At 39.4% G+C, this 21,313-nt stretch overlaps 1 protein-coding gene across 1 annotated transcript; it reads left to right on the plus strand.

Annotated features, from left to right (window-relative positions):
- The first annotated feature begins 207 nt into the window (after positions 1-207).
- Positions 208-19,891, plus strand: LOC140281728 (uncharacterized). Its single transcript, XM_072376218.1, has 6 exons — positions 208-348; positions 18,329-18,461; positions 18,578-19,282; positions 19,396-19,521; positions 19,613-19,656; positions 19,772-19,891. The coding sequence occupies exons 1-6, from the start codon at positions 208-210 to the stop codon at positions 19,889-19,891; spliced, it is 1,269 nt and encodes a 422-aa protein (XP_072232319.1).
- The last annotated feature ends 1,422 nt before the right edge of the window (positions 19,892-21,313 follow it).

The raw sequence follows: 21,313 nt of genomic DNA on the forward strand, positions 1-21,313 counted from the left end.
CTATTCTTAATTGCCTCCACAAAAACTTTAGGATATCAGGTGCACTTTTATAAACCCGATAGGGGACTCCTTTTTGGCCCTGGGGCCGACAAATGCTTTGCATGCCTGACTACTTCCTAAACCTCTTTTCACCTAGGTGGTCTAACATCCATCTTATGAGCTATCTTTTGTTGTCCTTTCGTTGAGGATCGTTACATATTCGGAACCATGATAACGGGCTATCTGCTGATTGGAATAGGCATTGCCCCGGTGTATCGAAAAATTCGGAAGTCAGAGACAGCGGTCAAAGGCCCCAAGCGGCCCGACATGATTGAAGCAGTGGGCAGAGCTGTTGGCCCTCAGACTGTGGTCATTAACTGCAATATGGAAAACATCTTGGAGAAGCTTGTGGCTTTGCAAAGGTGTATGGATAAGTTTTGTGACCAGAATGGACAAACAGAATAAATCGTATCCATTGAAATATGACTACTCGCCCTAACCCAACAATCATAATCTAATCTGCATTTCTGCTCTCCTGGCTGTAACAACCTCCCCTGAGATCGCTGCTGCGAGACGCTCTGAACCCCTTTCCCCCCTCCCTTTTTTCATAGACACCTAGTGATTGTTTACTCTGCCTGGGACCCATTCAAGGACTTCTCCATGGCAACCTGCTGTGGGTATCACGTTGACATCCTGTGAACTGAGACACTGGTTGAGAGCCAGTCATAGCAACTCTCTGGGCTTACCCCCATCCCATACCTTCAAGTATTTTTTGCGAATATAAGCAAATGTTTGCTTATATTTTGAGTCTATGTTGGATGGTGAACTAATGTTTGCTGTTCTTGATGCTGCTGAGGTTTTTTTCCCGGCCCCACATTGTACTCCCTAAGGAGCATAGTCTGGATCTGTGTTTTTTCCCCCTCCGTTCTCCCTTTGTTTTCCTTCCCTTTTCTCCCTCTCTCCTCACTGTGTGCAACTCTTCAAAGTTGGCGCATGCATATGCTGCCGGGCTTATTTTCGTTGTACTCATGTAAAATGACAATAAAGATTTCATGCATTCATTCATTTCACCAAGATTGATGCCAATAGTGTACGATGCAATATATGCCAAAAAGTCATCGCTGCTAAGGCCAGCAACACGACTAACTTAATTAATTATTTGACCGCGCACAAAATCAATTTAAGAGCATAAAATTGCTCCGTGTTTGACTGCAAGAAGGGTGGACCACAACCATCCTCCTTTTAGCATTCAAGTCAGCCTGTGGAGACACTACAGAGCCCGAGCGGCATAATTCAAAATCTCCACCACTGGACTCGGCTTCATCTAAGAGTACCGAGGATGGCGCAGTGTGTGAGATTTTAACAGGTAAAATAACGTTCAGCGAAATCCTGCAGTAATCTCAATGTTACTGCAACTTCATACATGCAGAAAGCAGATGTTTATTTTTCTGAAGAAAAACTGCTAAGTGAAAAGTATCCTCAGTATGTAGGATAGTATTAGACACCAACCTGTCACTTGTTTGCAACTGTTTTGCACTGGAAATTATTTGTTGTTATTTTTTTCTGTAAGAAAACTGCTTGGATTGGAAAAATAGATAGACGACTTTATTAATCCCTTTGGGAGGTTCCCGCCGGAAAATTTGAATTTAATTACTGAGCTGAAAAATAAAACTGAAAATTTGTACTGTTATTTGTAATGTAATTTCCTTTTTAGAACTGATATTATAAAATTGGTATCGAAAAAAGTATTGTTCATTGTTCATGTATTGTTGAAGTGAAGGTATCGGTATTGGTACCGGTATCGAATTTTTTTTTGATTGATACCCAACCCTACTTCCACCTCTGACTTTGTTGCCTTAAGTTGCCCACCCTCTTCCTGGTGAAACAACCCTTTAACAAACTTGAAAGGGTCCCTGTAAAATGCAGTCCTTACATATTCTTTCTTCTTTCTCTTTTTCCTAAGATATTCATCCCTTCTGAATATTGTTAGCCTGCTTTTCAATTCTTCCTGCAAAACATTAATTCCCTCTCTCTCTTTCTCTGTAGCTTTTTTACACTTTTTTAAATTTATTCTTTCCTTAACCAATTTTTCCTTCTCTCTTTGCCATCAAGACTTAACTAAATGTACTCTTTCAACCCTCTTTCCATTTTGCACCCCAAATCTTTCTACACCATAAGTAAATTATATCTCCCATCTTCTCTAGCCTATCGCTTGCATTTCCTAACCTACCTAATATTATCCACAAATCTTTACTGACTGCCTCCCATTCTTTGTTGCTATTTACGCTAGGCCATTTAAGTCTAACTATCTGCTCCATATTTATCTCTTTAACTGGCCTATTCACCTCAGTGTCAGCTCCACCTCCGTAGCTGTGTTACTGTGGTTTTCTAACTGCCGCTGGACTTCAACCGACTTACTTGATTGACTTCTTAAAAAATACTGATCAATGCGGCCACACTGCCCTTCTTTTACCACACATCTCTTTCTTCTCTGATGCATTTTAAAGCCTCTAACTGACGTTACTTTCTGCCAGCCACAAGGACAAACCTGGAGCTTATTTCCCTCTAGCCTACCACTTTTATTTTCCTCCTTTAAAAATTTTAATATCAACAGGATGTTACTTTAATGGCCAAAAGTTAAAAAAAAAGTTTTTTAAACAATGAGGACACCATGAGGATATATTTAGTATCTTATAAAATAATAAAAATGATTCACAGAATATTAAGTAATGGAAGTACCAAATGGAAGATGTGCAAGTTTTACATACAGTGAACAAATCAGTGTTGTGATGATAGCGTATAAAGCAATTTTATGGAACAGCAGATCACTCTGCATGCTGTGAGGCATTATTTCTTATGAGCCAATCTATGCCACCCTCTTTCTGCATCACAGAGACCATACTGAGAATCAGACCCCTCAACACACCATGCTGGACATGATGTCACTGAAGTGTCTAACTTATTTGCTCTTGAGTTTATGTAAGCTGTCTGTTGTAAATGTGTTTCTATATGAGAACTTTTATGTTTGACATGATTCCAAATTCTTCAATGATGAATTTGAATGTTTGAATTTAATCTCTTTTCACTCCAGCTCAGAAGATTGATCCAAGATAATCTATTTATGTGCATCAGGACAGTGTCTTTTATTCAGCTAATGTCGGTGACAGCGTGTTAGAAAAATTCTCTCAAAATTAGGCTCAGAGTCGCTGGATACGGTTAACACAAAACATTTATTTCTTGCAAGAAAGAGACAAGTCCGCACAACCTGTCAGGAAGCTGGCTCAGAGTTGTCTCCTAACAAAATGGCATGCTATTTATATTGTTTATGTTTGCTGGCCACACAGTGTTATGGGAAAGGGACATTCAATGTTATGGGAAAAGGCGCATTTCTCACCATTTAATATTATGGGAAGACGAGTTCAGACAGTCAAAACACTTTTGCTTGCTACATAGTATTATGAGAACCAAAAGACAGGAGGAGTCCTCCCCCCATCACAGAAACTCTTATTCATGCAGCTTTTCTCATAGTATAACTATATAATTTTTCTAACACAGCGTGACTCATTAATGTTTCTATGACAGTGATGCAAATATATGTTTTACTGGTATAATCAAACTCTAGGGCAGAAACCAAAGCTCATCTCTACCTTCTTTAAACAGGATATTAATGTCAGCTTTTGTAATGAATTCAAGAACAATTCCCGTTTTACATTACATTCAGGAAACGGTAAATATCACCTACACAGTTTTGATTTGCACATTTATGACTCAGCTACTTATTACTGTGCAGCTATTTACAAATACAAACTTGAATTTGTAGAGGGTGCTAAAGTGAGTGTAAAAGGTTCAGGTCTGAACATCCAGGCTTCGGTTCATCAGTCAGAATAATTGGCATGTAAATGCAGTAAAATATTTACCATGATTACTCCCTGTCAAAATATACATTAGAACAGAGATGATCACTAAAAGTCAATAATGTCCTATGATACATGTCTCTCTATAGATGAGCTCTTTCTATTGGAGGTCTGGCATTCACCACTATCCTGAGTGCTTTTATGGCTTTCTTTGTGAACAATTATTCATTTAATTTAATTATTAATTCGGATTAATGAGAATCCGTTGTCAGTGTACAGGAAACTAACACGGTTGAATTAAACAGCTTGTATTCACTCAAGATAGCTTTTAAATAAATAGTTTTGCTGTTTCACAGCAGAGTCGCATGCAAGATATTCAAATCCCACCACAGCTGATACAGAGGTGATTCCTAAAATTGAAACATATCACAACATATTTTTAAATGTAATTCGTGATAGTGTAAATCACTCATATGTATATTTGTAACAGGGTTTTCATGATGTAGACAACGTCCATTATGTTGCTTTAGGAAACAAAGTTTTAAAGGACCAAGAAGTCAGAGGGATAAAACGAGTCAGTGTGTATACTCAGTGTGAGTAGGTAGAAGTGTACATTTAATCTAAACTCTGTTTCTATGTAAGAAGTAGTTTTGTTCAAACCTTTTTTTCAAACCTTATGTGAATGGTGATGAACAATAAAAAACTGTATTTTTGTAGATCATTCAAGAAGCCACTTTGGTGGGTGTCATATTTTCTTCATGACTATTCTTGATGCTTTTGCTTCTTATGCTTCACTGCTGAAAACACTAGCTGTATAATTTTTTTTCCACAATCACATTTAACGCAGCCAGGCTTAAACGTAAATACTCAAAATTAAACGAAAAACAGACATACATTTTTTCAGTACATAGAGATATGTAAACATACGGATATTCAGTACGTTTCACTGATACAGTTGAGTAGTGCTATGGTTACAGTTTCACTTGGCCATTTACCTTGACCACCATCCAAGTCTCAGTACACATGCACGGGAGCAGAGTTGAGTTCTTCAACAACATATTGCCAAAAGTAATCCACCTTTACATGCATATGAACTTAAGTGACATCCCATTCTTAATCCATAAGGTTTAATATGACGTCGGCCCACCCTTTGCAGCTATAACAACTTCAACTCTTCTGGGCAAGGTTCAACTCTTCTAGGAGTGTGTTTAAGGGAATTTTTGACCATTCTTCCAGAAGCGCATTTATGAGGTCAGACACTGGTGTTTGACGAGAAGGCTTGGCACGCAGTCTCCGCTCTACTTCATCCCAAAGGTGTTCTATCAGGTTGAGGCAGTCATGTTGGTACAGGAAGAGGCCATCCCCAAACTGTTTCCACAAAGTTTCCACTCTAGAGCCCTGAGAAACGTCAAAACATCCACAATAGAGCACGAAAAACATCACTGCTCAAAGGTCTATCATTTATAGGCATACAAATCTCAAGTCAAAGATGCTCTGTTGCCCCCACAGCGGGGAACAGGCCCTTAGCAATTAAGTTATATGTATTGCATGACGTGTATTGGGTGACTTGCATGCACTTTAGTGGATTTGCATGCACTTTAGTGGAATCCGAATGGATCTATTTCTACTGGCTTGTTGAGATATGGGCTGGTTAAGGGGAATGAACGCCAGGTGTGTTGACTGATTAACCTGCTGATAAAAAGTCCATGTCTACACAGTTAAGAGAGAAAGGAAAAAAAAAAGTAAAATTAACACTTAAATTTAACTCAGTTTCAGATGGCATTTAGTCGTTAAGTATTGTGTAAGAGTATTCAATATTTCTCTGCAGCGTTCTTTTACATATTAATTTTATGATGCTTGATTACTTAATTGCAGTGATCCCATGGGAGGGAAAAAGTACAATAACAGAATTTATCATTTCAAAGAAATGTAATTAACAAACAATTCCAATTTTAATTCAGTGCTATAATGCTCACCAGAGAAAGCAATATGGGACCACAAAGAGGTGTCATTCACTTCATATGACATTTTTATGCAAAAAGACCTGGGATAGTGCAGGTTAACATGAAAGACAACAAAATCTTGCCTTGTCCTGGTCACTTCAGATGCACTTAGATGTTCTGGAAAGGTAACGGTACATGAAGGCAAAGTGAGCAGCAACAGTTTCTTGTGTATTATCAATCAGGTAAACCCGAGGCATTTTAGACTATGCCACAAATAACAAATGTGGGCGGTAAACACACCCATTGTGCATAGCCTGGTTAACTTTCATAACTTGACCACTAGGCATTTGCATTGTCATAGCAATTCCAGAACCTCCTTTTGCCATCTTTAAAGACACCATTTTTCCTGGACAAATGTCTAATCGATTAAAGGTTGTTGAAGATTCACAAACGTATGTCAGGTATGGCTTTAACATGTTGACATGACACAACCTAGTCCGCCTTCTGGTTCAGCTCTGCAGGCTCGTTATAGCGGCCCATATGAGATCAAAGAGAAGCTGCGTGATCGTGACTACATTGTTAATACACCTGATCATAGAAGGCGGAGTAAAGCCATACCTGGGGAGGGAATATGTCCCTTTGCCTACTCCTGAAGAGAGCATTAAGAATATCTAGTTCTGTTTCCACTGATGTGCAGCCTTTTGATGAGGGTGATGTCACAAGTCTGTCTACTGCTGTCGTTCACATGTGTTTCAGCATGATATTGATGTGGGGGATTCTCCTCCGATAAAGCAGCATGCTTACCGTGTCAATCCTGATAAGCGTCGCCAGTTGCAAGAACAGGTTGACTATATAGTGGACAATGGTATCGCTGAACTGAGTCATAGTTCACCATGCCTTTTAGCTGGTAAAGCTGATGGCTCTGATCGGTTCTTCACGGACTTTCGCAAAGTCAGTGGGGTCACTAAACCTGACTGTTATCCGCTTCCCCTTGTCTGAAATGTTTACTCATACGAAACGGACACAACCAGTGCTTGTTTAATAAGTTAATAACTTTCATGTCGTCTCCTTTGTCTGCGGCAACCTGCTTTCCTTCATGAAATGAAGAAGTATCGCCTGCTGCTTGATTCTTTGTCTCCTGACTCTCGCTGTGTTCTCTTACAGCCTCGATCTTAGATGCCTGATGTGATCGTCCATGATTAATATTACCTTCATTCAGACCACGAACAAGGTGGCTTCCTCGCTCTCCATATGAGCTTCTTGGTGGTGTTGTTTTCTTCTCTCCTTACTTTTCGCCAGTTTTGTTGTTGTGTGTGGCGCTAAAGTAACACATCACTGTCACAGACGGTTGCGTCACATCAGTCCCTGTCAAGGTCCCTGACTCATGTGCGAATGCAAAATGAAACAGTTCCACTGGGGAAGGGCAGTTCATAGAACGAAATTCGAGGTGGAAAGTTCTTAGAACTGCGTTATTAGAACATCTCTGGGTTGTTTTAGGTTATATCCATTTTTTTCCATGTCCGAATGCGCCTAATGTTGGCAGTGTCAACTTTGTGTCTAAACTTGACCTTTTAAAGGGTCATTGGCAAGTGCCGCTTACTCCTCGGGCTAGAGAAGTTTCTGCGTTTGTGACACCCGACGTGTCCCTGCAGTATACTGTAATACCATTTGGCGTGCATAATGCTCCTGTGGGGTAACCGGTTGTGAGGCTTATCTCGATTACATCGTGGTGTATTCAAGCACATGGGAGGAACACATTGAGAAATTGCATGACGTTTTTGATAGACTTCAAGCCGCCAATTTGACGTTCAATCTTGCTAAATGTGAATTTGGCCAAGCTTCAGTCACCTATTTGGGGAAAATTGTGGGTCGTGGGCAGGTTAAACCGATCCAGTCCAAAGTTGAGGCCATTCTGTTGTTTGCTGCTCTGTCCTCCAGATGCAAGTTGCGCTGCTTTTTGGGGATGGCGGGGTATTATCGCTGTTTTTGTAGGAACTTCTCGGCTGTCACGGCTCCACTCACTGACCTCCTTTACTCAAAAAGGCGGGAAAGATACTGAAGGAAACTGCAGCTTCATTCCGTAATAACACAGAGAAGGTTTACACCAGAACTGTGCCGACAACAGGATAGATTTTATCATTCATTCAGTGATAAACTGGTCAGAGAGTTGCAAGCATGCGTTTGACTGTGTTAAAGCCTTGATGACTCATGCACCTGGTGCTTGCTGCTCCATAATTTGATCGATCGTTTAAGCTGTCTGTGGATGCAAGTGATGCAGAGGCAGCAGGGAGATGATGGTGTGGAGCACCCAATTTCTTATTTCTCAAAGAAATGTAACCATCATCAGTGGGTGTATTCCACCGACCACGATCCTCTTGTTTTTATTCACCAGATGAAGAACTCCAATCGAAGATTGATGCGTTGGGCACTGTTTTTGCAGTGCTTTAATATTACTGTCCATCATATCAAAGGCACCAGAAATTTTCTGGCCGACACCTTGTCCCGTAGTTTTAGCGATGTGAATAATCTCTCTATTCACCATTTTAGGGTGGGGGCGTTATGTGTGATCAGGTAATGCTACACCAAGAGGAGTGTTTTGTGTTGGTGCTGCTATTTCACCGCCCTCTCCTTCCTCTTTGATCCCCCCTCCACAGACCAGTAGGCAATCGGTAATCAGGTCGAGGATAAAGAGGGAGTGGAGGGAGCCCGCAGGCTCTCTCATTCTGGGGCAACAGCCGCATGGAAGGTTTGTTTTCTTTTGATTAAACAGAGTTAACACTGTTACTTTTTTAAAAAATGTATCTGTCTGAGATGGCAGTTTTCTTATTTTAGTTTATTATGAGTTGGAGACTGCCGGTAGTCCTGTTTTTTCGTTTTTGTTTTAGGTTATATCCGGTTTTCCTCAGTAAGTGGGGAAAACGCAGGGTGCGACGGCCCACTGCATTGCTAGCCCTGTGTTTCCCCTTTTTGTTCCTTTTGGTCATCTCTTTACGGTTCATAACTTTATGGGTTAACTTTTTCCCTTTTTCTTCCCCAGTGGTAATTTATCAATAAAGAATCTTTTCTTTTGCAAACCTTGTGTGGCATCCTTATATGTTGTGGTCTCATTGAGGTGATGTGTTAATTTAATTTTATGAGGCTGTAACAAGAACCTGATTTGTATTTTGACGGCTTCTGCCCAGTTGAGCTCTGAGCTAACAACAGCAATAGTCTCTTCTAAACCATCAACTTGTATTTTAGACCCAATCCCAACTAAACTGTTCAAGGATGTTTTCCCCTTAATTGACACTTCCATATTGGATTTGATCAATCTGTCTTTGTTGACAATATATGTACTTCATATTTTTAATGTTGCTGTAATTAAACCTTTACTTAAAAAAAAAACTACTCTTGATTCAGAAGTGTAATTATCGACTTATATCCAATCTCCTTTTTTTGTCTAAAGTTCTTGAAAAAATAGTTGCAGTTCAACTTTGATCATTGACATAGAAATCTGTTTGAAGAGTTTCAGTCAGGATTCAGAGTGCATCATAGTACAGAAACTGCGCTGAAAGTTACCAATGATCTCCTCTTAGCCTCTGATAGTGGACTTGTGTCTGTGCCTGTCCTGTTGGATCTCAGTGCTGCATTTGATACGGTCGATCACAGTATTTTATTACAGAGACTTGAACATGTTATTGGGATTAAAGGACGTGCATTACGCTGGTTAAAAAATGTTCAGTTTGTTCTTGTAAACGAAGAATCTTTCTCACACACCAGAGTAAGTCATGGCCCAGGGTTCTGTGCTTGGACCAATTCTTTTTACTTTATACATGCTTCCATTAGGTAACATTATTAGACAGCATGGCGTAAATTTCCATTGCTATGCTGATGATACTCAGCTGTACTTATCTATGAACCCAATAGCTTGGTCAGACTACGTCTTAAAGACATAAAAGACCTGGATGACTCAGAACTGTCTGCTTCTAAATTTAGACAAAACTGAAGTCATTATCTTTGGACCTGAGCGCTTCAGGGAGAAATTGTCTAGTTATATAATTACTCAAGATGGCATTTCCTTGGCTTCTAGTACTACAGTGAGGAACATTATTTTTTACCAGAATTTATCATCTGACGCACATATAAAACAGGTTTCTAGGACTGCCTTCTTTCACCTTCGTAATATTCTTAAAATCGGATAGGAACATCCTTTCTCAGAGTGATGCAGAAAAACTAATCCATGCATTTGTTACTTCAAGATTGGATTACTGTAATTCTTTTTTATTGGGCTGTCCCACATATTCTCTGAAAAGCCTCCATCTGATCCAAAATGTTGCAGCCAGAGTTCTGATTAACTAACAGGAGAGATCTTGTTTCTCCAGTTTCAGCTTCTCTTCATTTGCTCCCTGTTAAATTCAGAATAGAATTAAAGATTCTTCTCCTCACATACAAAGCTCTTAATGATCGAGCTCCATCATATCTTAAAGATCTCATTGTAAGATATTTTCCTAACAGAGCACTTCGCTCCCAAAGTGCAGGTTTACTTGTGGCTCCCAAAGTTTCTAAAAGTAGAATGGGAGGCAGAGCCTTCAGTTATCAGGCCCCTCTCTTGTGGAATAAGCTGCCAGTAAATGTCCGGGAAGCAGACATCCTTTCAACTTTTAAGACTAGATTTAAAACTTTCCTTTTTGATAAAGCGTATAGTTAGGGATGGCTCAGGTGATCCTGAAAAATCCCATAGTTAAGCTGCTATAGGCTTAGCCTGTTGGGGGACCTCATCTGTCATCTGCCTTGAGATGACATTTCTTGTAATTTGGTGCTAAATAAATAAACTGAATTGAAACTGAAAATTGAGGTGATGGAAAGTATTTTACTCTTTCATCCTTGCACAGATGATGGAAGCAGATTCAGCAAGATAGACATGTTACTGTCCCAGCCTATAGACCAACAAATATCAGATTAACATACTTTGCATACATTAAATTGGCTCAATTACCTATATTGAGCAACAATGGTGATTAAAAACAGTCAGACATACCATTCTCAACTTCAGCAGGTGAGTCAGCATTGCACATTAATGCCAAGAGCTGTGTGGTAGGTACCAATCCATGACTTTCCTTTATAACTTTTGCTTTGAGACTGGTGGGCAAGTTCTCCAATAATTTACTGGCTGTGACCTCACCAAACATAAGTCTAAAATCTTGTTCCTTGATGCAAAGGAGTGATGAGTGACCCTGCTTGCTGCATAGAATATTTCAGTAATTCAACTGAGTAATTCGAAAGAGGATATCTAATACCAGTCCTCATTTGTCCAGAAATCATGGGAAGACATCCGCTTTCTTTTCATCATTGAATGACAAATGAAGGTAGCACTCATCTTCTCACAGCTAGTGCTTTCTCAAAGCATCCACAAAACGTTTAGGTGTCTCAAAACAGCAATAGCTGCTTCCACATCCTCATCAATTTTACTCACTCCTGCCCACAAATATAAATATCACATTAGGCCTGGGACTTTTTTGCTCCAGATTTTGCTGGACGATATATCATCCCACAAATTATTGTCAACATGATAATATATCATAAAAATGCACACCCTTTCAAATACAATAAACTTTTAATTTATTGAATTAAATAACTCTGATGTTTATTATGAATTTAATATTGTTGATTTAAAAATCCTGGAGGAAACAGTTCAGCATCTGGAATCAACAACATGCACTCTGTATATAGTACCATCTGACTTTTAAAAAACTGTTTTTACCTCAGTAGAAAGTGATATCATACAAATAGTTAACAGCTCACTCGCATCAGCCTTTTTCCCAAGTCACTAAAAAGCTGTCATAAAAGCCACTCCTAAAGAAGACAACTATAGACGTCTCTATGATGCACAACTACAAACCTCTCTTATAATCCAAGATTATTGAGAAAGTTGTATTTAACCAGCTCAACAACTTTCTGAATGAAAGTGGAAGTCTCGATAACTTTCAATTAGGCTTCCGACGTCATCACAGCACTGAAACAGCTCTGGTCAGTGTTAAACAACATGAAGTTGAATACTGATTCTGGTTATATTTCAGTCCTGGTTCTGTTGGATCTCAGCACTGCATTTGATACTGTAGATCACAGAATCCTGTTGCACAGGCTGGAAAACTGGGTTGGACTTTCTGGAGTGGTCCTTAACTGGTTCGGGTCCTATTTAGAAGGCTGGAGTTATTTTGTTACAATTGGCAGCTATGAATCTGAGCGAGTAGCCATGACTTGTGGAGTCCCACAGGGGTCAATTCATGGACGTCTTCTGTTTAACTTGTATATGGTCCCTTTGGGACAGATGTTGTAGAACTTTAACATCATTTATCACAGTTATGCAACCCAGCAGACGTACTGTGTCAGTGTCTGGAGGAAATAAACACCTCTGTGAAAGAGAATTTTCTACAATTAAATGAAGACAAAACTGAGATAATTCTGTTAGGTAGCAAGAGAAGAAGAGGGTCAGCATTGCTGAATATCTTGAGACTCGGGCCCTTAAAATCACTGACCAAGTTTGTAACATTGGAGTGTTGATAGACCTGAGATCTGACTTTCAGCTGCCACATCAAAACTGTCACGAAGGCAGCTTTTTACCAACTCAGAAACATCAACAAAATTAAAGGTTTTCTCTCCCAAAAAGACCAGGAGAAACTCATCCATGCATTCATCTCCAGTAAACTCGATTACTGTAATGGTCTTTTAACTGGACTTCCCAAAAAGGGCATTAAACATTTCCATTTATAAAATCACTCCAGTTTTAAAATATTTGCACTGGCTTCCAGTCAATCACAGAATAGATTTTAAAAGACTACTGATGGTTTACAAATCCCAGAACGGTTTAGGCCCAAAGTACATATGTGATATGTTCAGAGAATATAAAGCAGATATAAGCAGAGCTCTTAGATCCAAGGACTCAGGTCAGCTGGTCCAGTCCAGAGTCCAGACTAAACATGGAGAAGCAGCATTTAGCTGTTATGCTGCAAACAAGTGGAACAAACTGCCAGTGGAGATTAAACCGTCACCAAATGTAGACATTTTTAAATCCAGGTTAAAAACATTTCTTTTCTCATATGTCTATGAAATGACATATATATTCATACCGTGCATGAAATCTTTTAATTGATCTAAACTGTTGCTTGTTTTTAATAATTTTATGTCTTTCTTATTATATTCTTTTATGTATTTTTAATACTTCTTCAACTCCCCGCTGCAATGCTTTGCACCTTGAATTGTTTTGTACGTGAAATGTGCTGTACTCTCTGTGTGTAGCCAATACTAGTGGCCAGCCTCCCCCAACAGAGACAAAGAGACTGGATGACTGACAAGAGGCCTCTTGAACGCGCCAAAATGCTGAGACTGAGCACAGAGTGAACCCTCTTGTCATCCAGTCTGCTTGGAGGCGAGAGATGAGGAAAACAAACACGCGTGCACATGGCAATATATCGAGGCCCGCAAAATGATTGAGTTAATTTTTGTCACGGTTTATTTTCCGTTCCATGTCTTGTCTCATCATTTCCTGTTTTATTTTGAAAAATCTCTGACCTTCTCCTCTCGTTTCAGGTATCTTGCCCTTCCTCCCGTGTCAAGCGTCTGATTGTCTTCCCTGATTCCCAAGTGTTTCCACCTGTTTCCCTTGGTCTCTCGTGTGTTCAAATAGACTGCGTTTCCTTTGTCTCCTCGCCAGTATGTTGTCTCATTGTGAGCTACATTACCAGCCACCTGCCTCGTCTTGTCTTGAACCCACAGAATCCCCGAGCCTGCAGCGAGCGACTCTCCTGCAGTGCTGACTTGCTTTGTAATTTATTGTTCCATAGCCTTAGTAATTTATTGTTACGGTAAGTTTCATAGCTTTGTTTTTCCTCCATTTTCTAGGAGTGATTTTTCGTTGTTACCTGTCATAGTCGCCTCCGTTAAAGGAGAGCTTTTCGTTATTGCTAAAGTTTCATAGAGCCTTTGTTTTATTAAGAGTGCGCCTTTGATTTATTCCGCCTCATTTTGAGAGCGTGACTTAGTTTTGTTAAATGTTCATAGCATTTCTGTTTTCCTCCCAGTTTGGAGAGATTTTACGTTTGTTAATTTTCATAGCCGCGCTCCTCCTCCACCATAGATACGGAGGAGAGCGCTTAGGGTTTTTATAGCCAGTTTCTTTTGCGCTGCCGGGAGAGCGCCCTGTAGTGCCGTGATCTGCTGTGTTTGTTTATTTAAATAAAAACCTCCTTGTAACCACACAACCCTGCGTCTGCGTCCTGAATCCCTCCCTGGTAACTGACAATTTTAATATCCATCCATCCATCATCTGCCGCTTATCCGGGGGTCGGGTCGCGGGGGCAGCAGCTTGAGCAGAGAAACCCAGACGTCTCTGTCCCCGGCCACTTCCTCCAGCTCTTCCGGGGGGACCCCGAGGCGTTCCCAGGCCAGCCGAGAGACATAGTCTCTCCAACGTGTCCTGGGTCTTCCCCGGGGTCTCCTCCCAGTGGGACGTGCCCGGAACACCTTTTAATATATTGTGATTAATTGATTATCGGCCCAGGCCTATATCACCTGTAACTGATAAGTAAACGTTTAGGAGATTTGCTAAATGAGACTTCTTCCATCTACAGGGCCTTTTAGGGTCACACATAGAAGTTCAGAGGGATAGTATCATCAGATGCTGAGAAGGATATTAATGATGCACCTTAAGGAATGTGAACAAACAGAAGCATTAAATGGAACCATTAATGCTCACATCCCAAATTCTGTTGCCCAGCATGACTCAAAAGGTTCCAGGTGACTACTTCACCATTTCTTCAAAAAGCTCTGCATCAGCTTCTGTGTCAGACTGGTTATACACCTTATCTGGTTGTCCGCCTTCTGGTACGTTAAATTGACACTGAAGTAACAGGGATGAAAATAACAGACTGTTACAAAATTTTAAATGCCATGCATTTCCTTCTAATGAGAGGGTCAACTAAGTGGGGTAAGCCTAGGTCTTCACAAAATGCTGATGACTTGAAGCTGAAGTCAGTAGGTCATTCTCATTCATTGTAACACAGCAGAAACAAAGGGTGCATTGACTAAGTCATGAAGGTATCAAATGTTAGGTCAGACAGCGTACTTTTGCTCCCCACCAACCAAAACATGCAGCAGCATTGGTTTTTACATAAAATAGAAACATTACTTCAAAGTTTTTACTTAGCTTCTACAGTATGAAGACAGATAACACATAGATATATACACGAAGATACCGCATTCGGGCTTGTCAGGCACGTCAACATGGCTGCCATCTTGGGACGGGGTTTCTGACAGCAGTCAGACTGTCGGAGCGGGTCTGACATTTTGTGACTTTTGTGTCGCTTACAGATGTTCCCGTGAAAGAAAAGCCAAAACGAATAAACTTGGAATTTTGCAAGTAAGCAGTTGTTTTTATATTATTTAACTGTTATGAACGTGTTGAATTTGATGTATCTCTTAAGATAACATAAATGTGATAACTGTTAAAATGCTGTGTAGAAATATACATGTCCACTAGGGGGCAGTGAGTCAGAGTTAGATGATGTTAAAGACTCAAAGATGTGTAGAAGAAGAATAAGCTGGTTACGAAGAGAGATGTGAAAAAATGACATTGTACTGTGTTCCTGAGTAACAAATAAATACACCAAAGTTACAGCAAGAAGTCTCCTTAATTTACCACAATAAATTAAACTAGCTTATTACTAGCTTACGTCAGGACAAGAAAACAAAAGATATTTTTGTTAGTAAGACATCAGTAAGATGATGAAAGTGACATTAGGCAATCAGCCACTGTATATAATTGTAAATGATCTAAATCATCTAAAAATCTAAATCTAATCTATTAAATCAGTTTCATAGCACATTAATGTTAACTGCTAACGTAAGTTGTACCTGAAATGTAGCTACATAAGCACGGAGAACTGAGCGTGGAGTTGTTTTGTGTTTTAGGTTTCCAAAAGATAAATGGAAGAGGCAGGAATGGGCAGCAGCACTCAGGAGGAGATGTTTTATCCCAAAGGACCGTTCAGTCATCTGCAGCTGTCACTTTAAAACACAAGACTTTGACAGGACTGGACAGTCAACTCGTTTAAAGGAAGGAGTGAAACCATCACTTTTTAATTTTCCTGACCATCTTTGCAAAGTTAGTGTCATGAAGAATTCTCATATAATCTTAATATTTCACTGACACAACACAGTGCCCACTAAATGATAATAAAATACAAAATTAGAAGTTGTTGTTATTGAATGAACCCTCATGTAAACCTTTAAAAACATCAGTCTCACCTCCCTGATGTTAAAATGCACAATTCTATTAACATAAAACACATACTGTTTTTTTAAAACAACAACGCATGATTGAGTTATCCTTAAATACCTGAAATCTTTGTCTAAATAATCACATTTCTAATGCATGTATGATATAAATGAAATCGTACAAAAACGATTCTACGTTGTATCACAAATATATGTCTAAAAGTTATATTAAACCAAACGGCTTGAAAATCGGTTGAAAATTCACTGAGTTGTGGTGATTTTAATCGTTGAGAGACCTCTGGCTCCGCTGACTAATGCAGTAAGTGGACACGGCTTCCCCCGTCCCAAGATGGCGGCCGCGTTGACGTATCGTTCCAATGGACAGCAGCGTCGGAAGCGGCATCTAGTGTATCTATGCAGATAACAGGTTAGCTGCTTGCAAGGCTCTTTTATCAACCAGTTCTGGTAACTCATGAGATACTGCAAAGGGTGAATGATGTTGTTTCATAACTTTAGCCTTCTTTCCAAGTATTGGTCCACTCTTATTGCAATTCCCTGGATTTCTGCAAACAAGGCATAGTTCATATACTTAAGTCATGATCCATCATGGTTATCAGTTAATTTATGCAAAACACATTACTCACTAAATAAGGAGTAAAACTTTTTTTTGGCATTTGAAACATAAAAACCAGTAGAACTTACCTAATGGACACAGATAACATTGACAATTTCTCCGAAAAAAAATTCATCAGCTTAGCATGGAAGCCATGCAGCGATTATTGGCATACTAATAAACGATCATTTCATTGTCAAAAATATGCCAAAAGACATACTATCTCAGCAGTATTCAGAATAAATACATAGTTAACGTGTTATGTGTGTATCTTCACTCACTTAGAAATTCTGAACTGTTAGCATGTGGCTTCTCGACAATATCAAACCGAATTGACAACAGTGAAACCATAAAACCCTGCTTAGTTGAAAAATGAGATAAATTATATCACCAGCATGTTAATGTTAACCTTCCCTACCCGACTGCGTCACCAGGAAATATAATGTTCAGCAGAGCTCAGACAGCATACAGAGAAAACTGGCGCCACTATCATCACTCCGTAGATTTGAATTTTTCACTGCATGCCTGCGCAACTTTACGTTGACTTAACTCTACTATTAGAGCTGGATTACTCTCCATCGAGTTGTAAATATTCTATCTAGGTTAATATAAGCTGACACTCTCTTTTTACTGTGCAGTTTCTCTGTGAAGGAAGCAATAAAAGTCTTAGAACAATCTCCATAACCAGCTTAGACAAATAAATCACATGAAATTTCAGTGTACTTAGCCGGCATCGTTCCAAACATAAGAGAACAAACAATCTCGTGCCAAAAAGAGTCCAGACTGGAGCTTTTAACCAGGAGCCACATTATCAGCTGTAGGTGGAGGAAATGAGTGTAATCAGGACTTGGCACTGCCACACCGATGAGACCAAGAAAAGCTCAGGAACTACAGACCAACATACAAGAGAAAATATATACAACAAAAACACAGATCCTAACTAAATCTGGCTTAAATTTAACCAAACAGTGAGTGAGAATATAAAGATCTAAGAAGACTTTGCACCTAAGGCAAAGCTGAGAGAAAAAAACTACAGGTCTTAAGCTCAGGGCTCTTAGGTAGAGGTCCTGCCACCTGTTCCACGGTCACCCCTCCAACCTCAATGCCTTGTAAAGGACAAAAAATACACAAACGTTCTGCGCACAAAGTTACTAACCTCCTTACATGGATGTTTTTGCTGGCTGGTAAAACTGGGACTTGTGCATAATACAGAACCCACTCGTGCATGTTGTTATAATATTATCTGAAGAACGTTTACATATTTTTTATCTCTAGCTTCTGGCAATGTAGGTGTAAAGTTGGCGAATGAGCTGATATCAGCAAATGTTTGAAGATTGATTTTCTGGGTTATAAACTCTCAATTACGGATAAACAGCTAAAATGAGTTGGAACAGGAAAATATGCCCATAGTAAACTGATATATCTATACTTTTTTTGCAAAGTGTTGTCAAAGTGGATTTGGCAAGTTCTTAAAAATGACTCCTCTAATTTGTTCTGCACAGTATTGTGCAGCAATGATTGCTCCGCTGGCTGGATCTTTTAACTAGTATTTATGGAAAAAAAAAGAGGTCTCTTGTGGTCGATTTTAGTCTTCAAGAGCTGAATATAGCTCCCCCCATATGAGTCTTCTTTAGGAACAAACTGCTACTGCAGGTGGCTGTGAACATTTGATCATATTCCCTTTGTAGCCAATCAGTACAGTCCTCTCTCTGAAGAGTGTAGAATCTATTGAGGAGCTTTTCATTCAACAGGGCGATTTCAGCAAGATGGCACCTTCACAGATTTCCTTCTTTCTGCCATTTCTGATCTCATGGAACATAGGTGAGTTGTTTTTATTATAAAAGCTGTTTATATCAACATCTATCTTCAAATGATCTTCAACATTGTTTTGTTCAGAAAAAAATAATGCTTTTTTTTTTTTTGCCATTTCACTTCAGTTGAGACAAATCACTTGAAACAACCAACAACTGTGCATGAGGACAGGGGCTTTATATCGGCTGATGTTCATGACAATTTGACTCTGCGATGTGTTTATGACAGTATTACTGCAAGGTATTACTGGTACAAACAAAAACCGGGACAGAAGCTACAGCTCATTTCTCTAAGCTACAAATTTGAGAAAGATGGCACTTTTTTTGATGAGTTCAAGGACAACCCACGTTTCACACTGAAAAATGAAGCTGGGAAGACACACTTAACAATTTTAGATGTACAAGTTTCAGACACAGCGACTTACTTCTGTGCAAGAGGTATTTCATATATGTATGAATTTGAGGAGTGGACGACAGTCATTGTGAAGGATTTGGGTTTGACCATCCATGCCTCGGTCCATCAGTCAGAATCTGTGACTATCCAGTTGAGAGGCTCTGTGACTCTGAACTGTACAGTACACACTGGGACCTGTGATGAACAACACAATGTTTACTGGTTGAAAGAGTCTGGGGAACCACGTCCAGGAAAAATTCACATTCATAAAGGCAACAGTGATCATTGTGAGAGAAATCCCGACAAGCAAACACAGACCTGTGTTTACAACCTGCTGATGAAGAACTTAAATGTGTCTCATGCTGGCACCTACTACTGTGCTGTTGCTTCCTGTGGACACATACTGTTTGGAAACGGGACCAAGCTTAATTTTGAAAGTAAGCTGTTTTTCTTTGTTTTGTTTTTTAAGGACAATTATAGTTACTCATCAATTAAACTTTCTAAGAAGAAAGAGCAAAGTTGAAAGGTTTTCTGGTGTTTGATTTTACAGGTGAGTTGGACTCTCTGGTCTTCGTTTATTTCTTAAGTGGAGCTTTGACATTTACCACCATCCTGAGTCTTTTACTGGCTTTCACACTGTTCAAGATGCACAAGAGAAAATGTGGCCAAACTTCAGGTACCCCCTATTTTATATAGCTGTAAGCCAAAACTGTACCGATTTCAAGTGGTCTTTTCTCAAAGTAAGCCTTTCTGTATGCCACAAACAGAGTCTCAAGTAAGGTTTTCAGCTCAACCAACACCAGACGCAGAGGTGATTATCAGCTGTAGTTAAAATGCTTACTATTCTTTAAATTAAAAAACATGCAAATAACTGTCTTGCAGACAGAATTTTTTTATCTATACTAATCTATATTCTCTTTTACTAGGGTTTCCAAGATGATGACAATCTCCATTATGCTGCTTTAAGGGGTAAACTTCCCAACAAATCCGGAAGACAGAGGAACAGCGCACCGACTGAATGTGTTTACTCTCGTATGAAGCAGTAATTCAATTCAATTCAATTTTATTTATATAGCGCCAGATTACAACAATTGTCATCTCAAGGCACTTAAGTAATATAGTCCAATTCAAGCTAATTGGAATTCAATTCATTGTAATCATAATCCAATGAATTCATATAGAGCCAATTCAAAAATTAATATCCTAGCTAAGGAAACCAACAGATTGCACCGAAACTTGTCTTCAGTCCAATCTCCCGTCCTGAGCCTGAGGGACTGTGGAAAGGAACGACTCCCTTTTAACAGGAAGAAACCTCTGGCAGAACCAGACTCAGGAAGGGTGGCCATCCGCCTTGACCAGCTGGGGTTTGAGAAGACAGAAAAGAGGGAAAAGAGGGGGGAAAAACACCATAACGCCATTCAAAGGATATCTGTTGGAACAGGGAAACACAAGTTAATAACCACAATAATGTCACATGTACATAAAATCAATTGTGAAATTAAACAGGGGGAAAAAGAGAGCAAAGTGAGGAAAGGTGACAGATGAGGTCCCCCAGCAGTCTAAGCCTATAGCAGCTTAACTATGGGATGTTTCAGGATTACCTGAGCCATCCCTAACTATACGCTTTATCAAAAAGGAAAGTTTTAAGCCTAATCTTAAAAGTGGAAAGGGTGTCTGCTTCCCGGACATTTACTGGCATTCTACTTTTAGAAACTCTGGGAACAACAAGTAAACCTGCAGTTTGGGAACGAAGTGCTCTGTTAGGAAAATATCTTACAATGAGATCTTTAAGATATGATGGAGCTCGGTCATTAAGAGCTTTATATGTGAGAAGAAGAATCTTAAATTCTATTCTGAATTTAACAGGGAGCCAATGAAGAGAAGCTAAAACTGGAGAAACAAGATCTCTCCTGTTAGTTCTCATCAGAACTCTGGCTGCAGCATTTTGGATCAGCTGGAGACTTTTCAGAGAATATGTGGGACAGCCCAATAATAAGGAATTACAGTAGTCCAATCTTGAAGTAACAAATGCATGAACTAGTTTCTCTGCATCACCCTGAGACAGGATGTTCCTGATTTTAGCAATATTACGAAGGTGAAAGAAGGCAGTCCTAGAAACCAGTTTTATATGTGCGTCAAATGATAAATTCTGGTCTAAAATAACTCCAAGGTTCCTCACTGTATAACTAGAAGCCAAGGAAATACCATCTAGAGTAACTATATAACTAGATTACATAACTATAATGTCTCCCTGAAGCGCTCAGGTCCAAAGAGAACAACTTCAGTTTTGTCTGAATTCAGTAGTTTGACATGTTTCACTTATTTGTTCATCCCTCTTTAGAGATGTAATACCTGTAATGGATGGAGTTACAGCTGAAATATGTATCAAATTAACACCCCAAATTTGGTTTATTTGATACATGTGACGATTAATCTATTTACTGATGAAATAAACTTCCTCTAATTAT

This window comes from Leuresthes tenuis, unplaced genomic scaffold (genome assembly GCF_036924035.1).
Source record: "Leuresthes tenuis unplaced genomic scaffold, fLeuTen1.0.hap1 SCAF_22, whole genome shotgun sequence".
Lineage (NCBI taxonomy): Eukaryota > Metazoa > Chordata > Actinopteri > Atheriniformes > Atherinopsidae > Leuresthes > Leuresthes tenuis.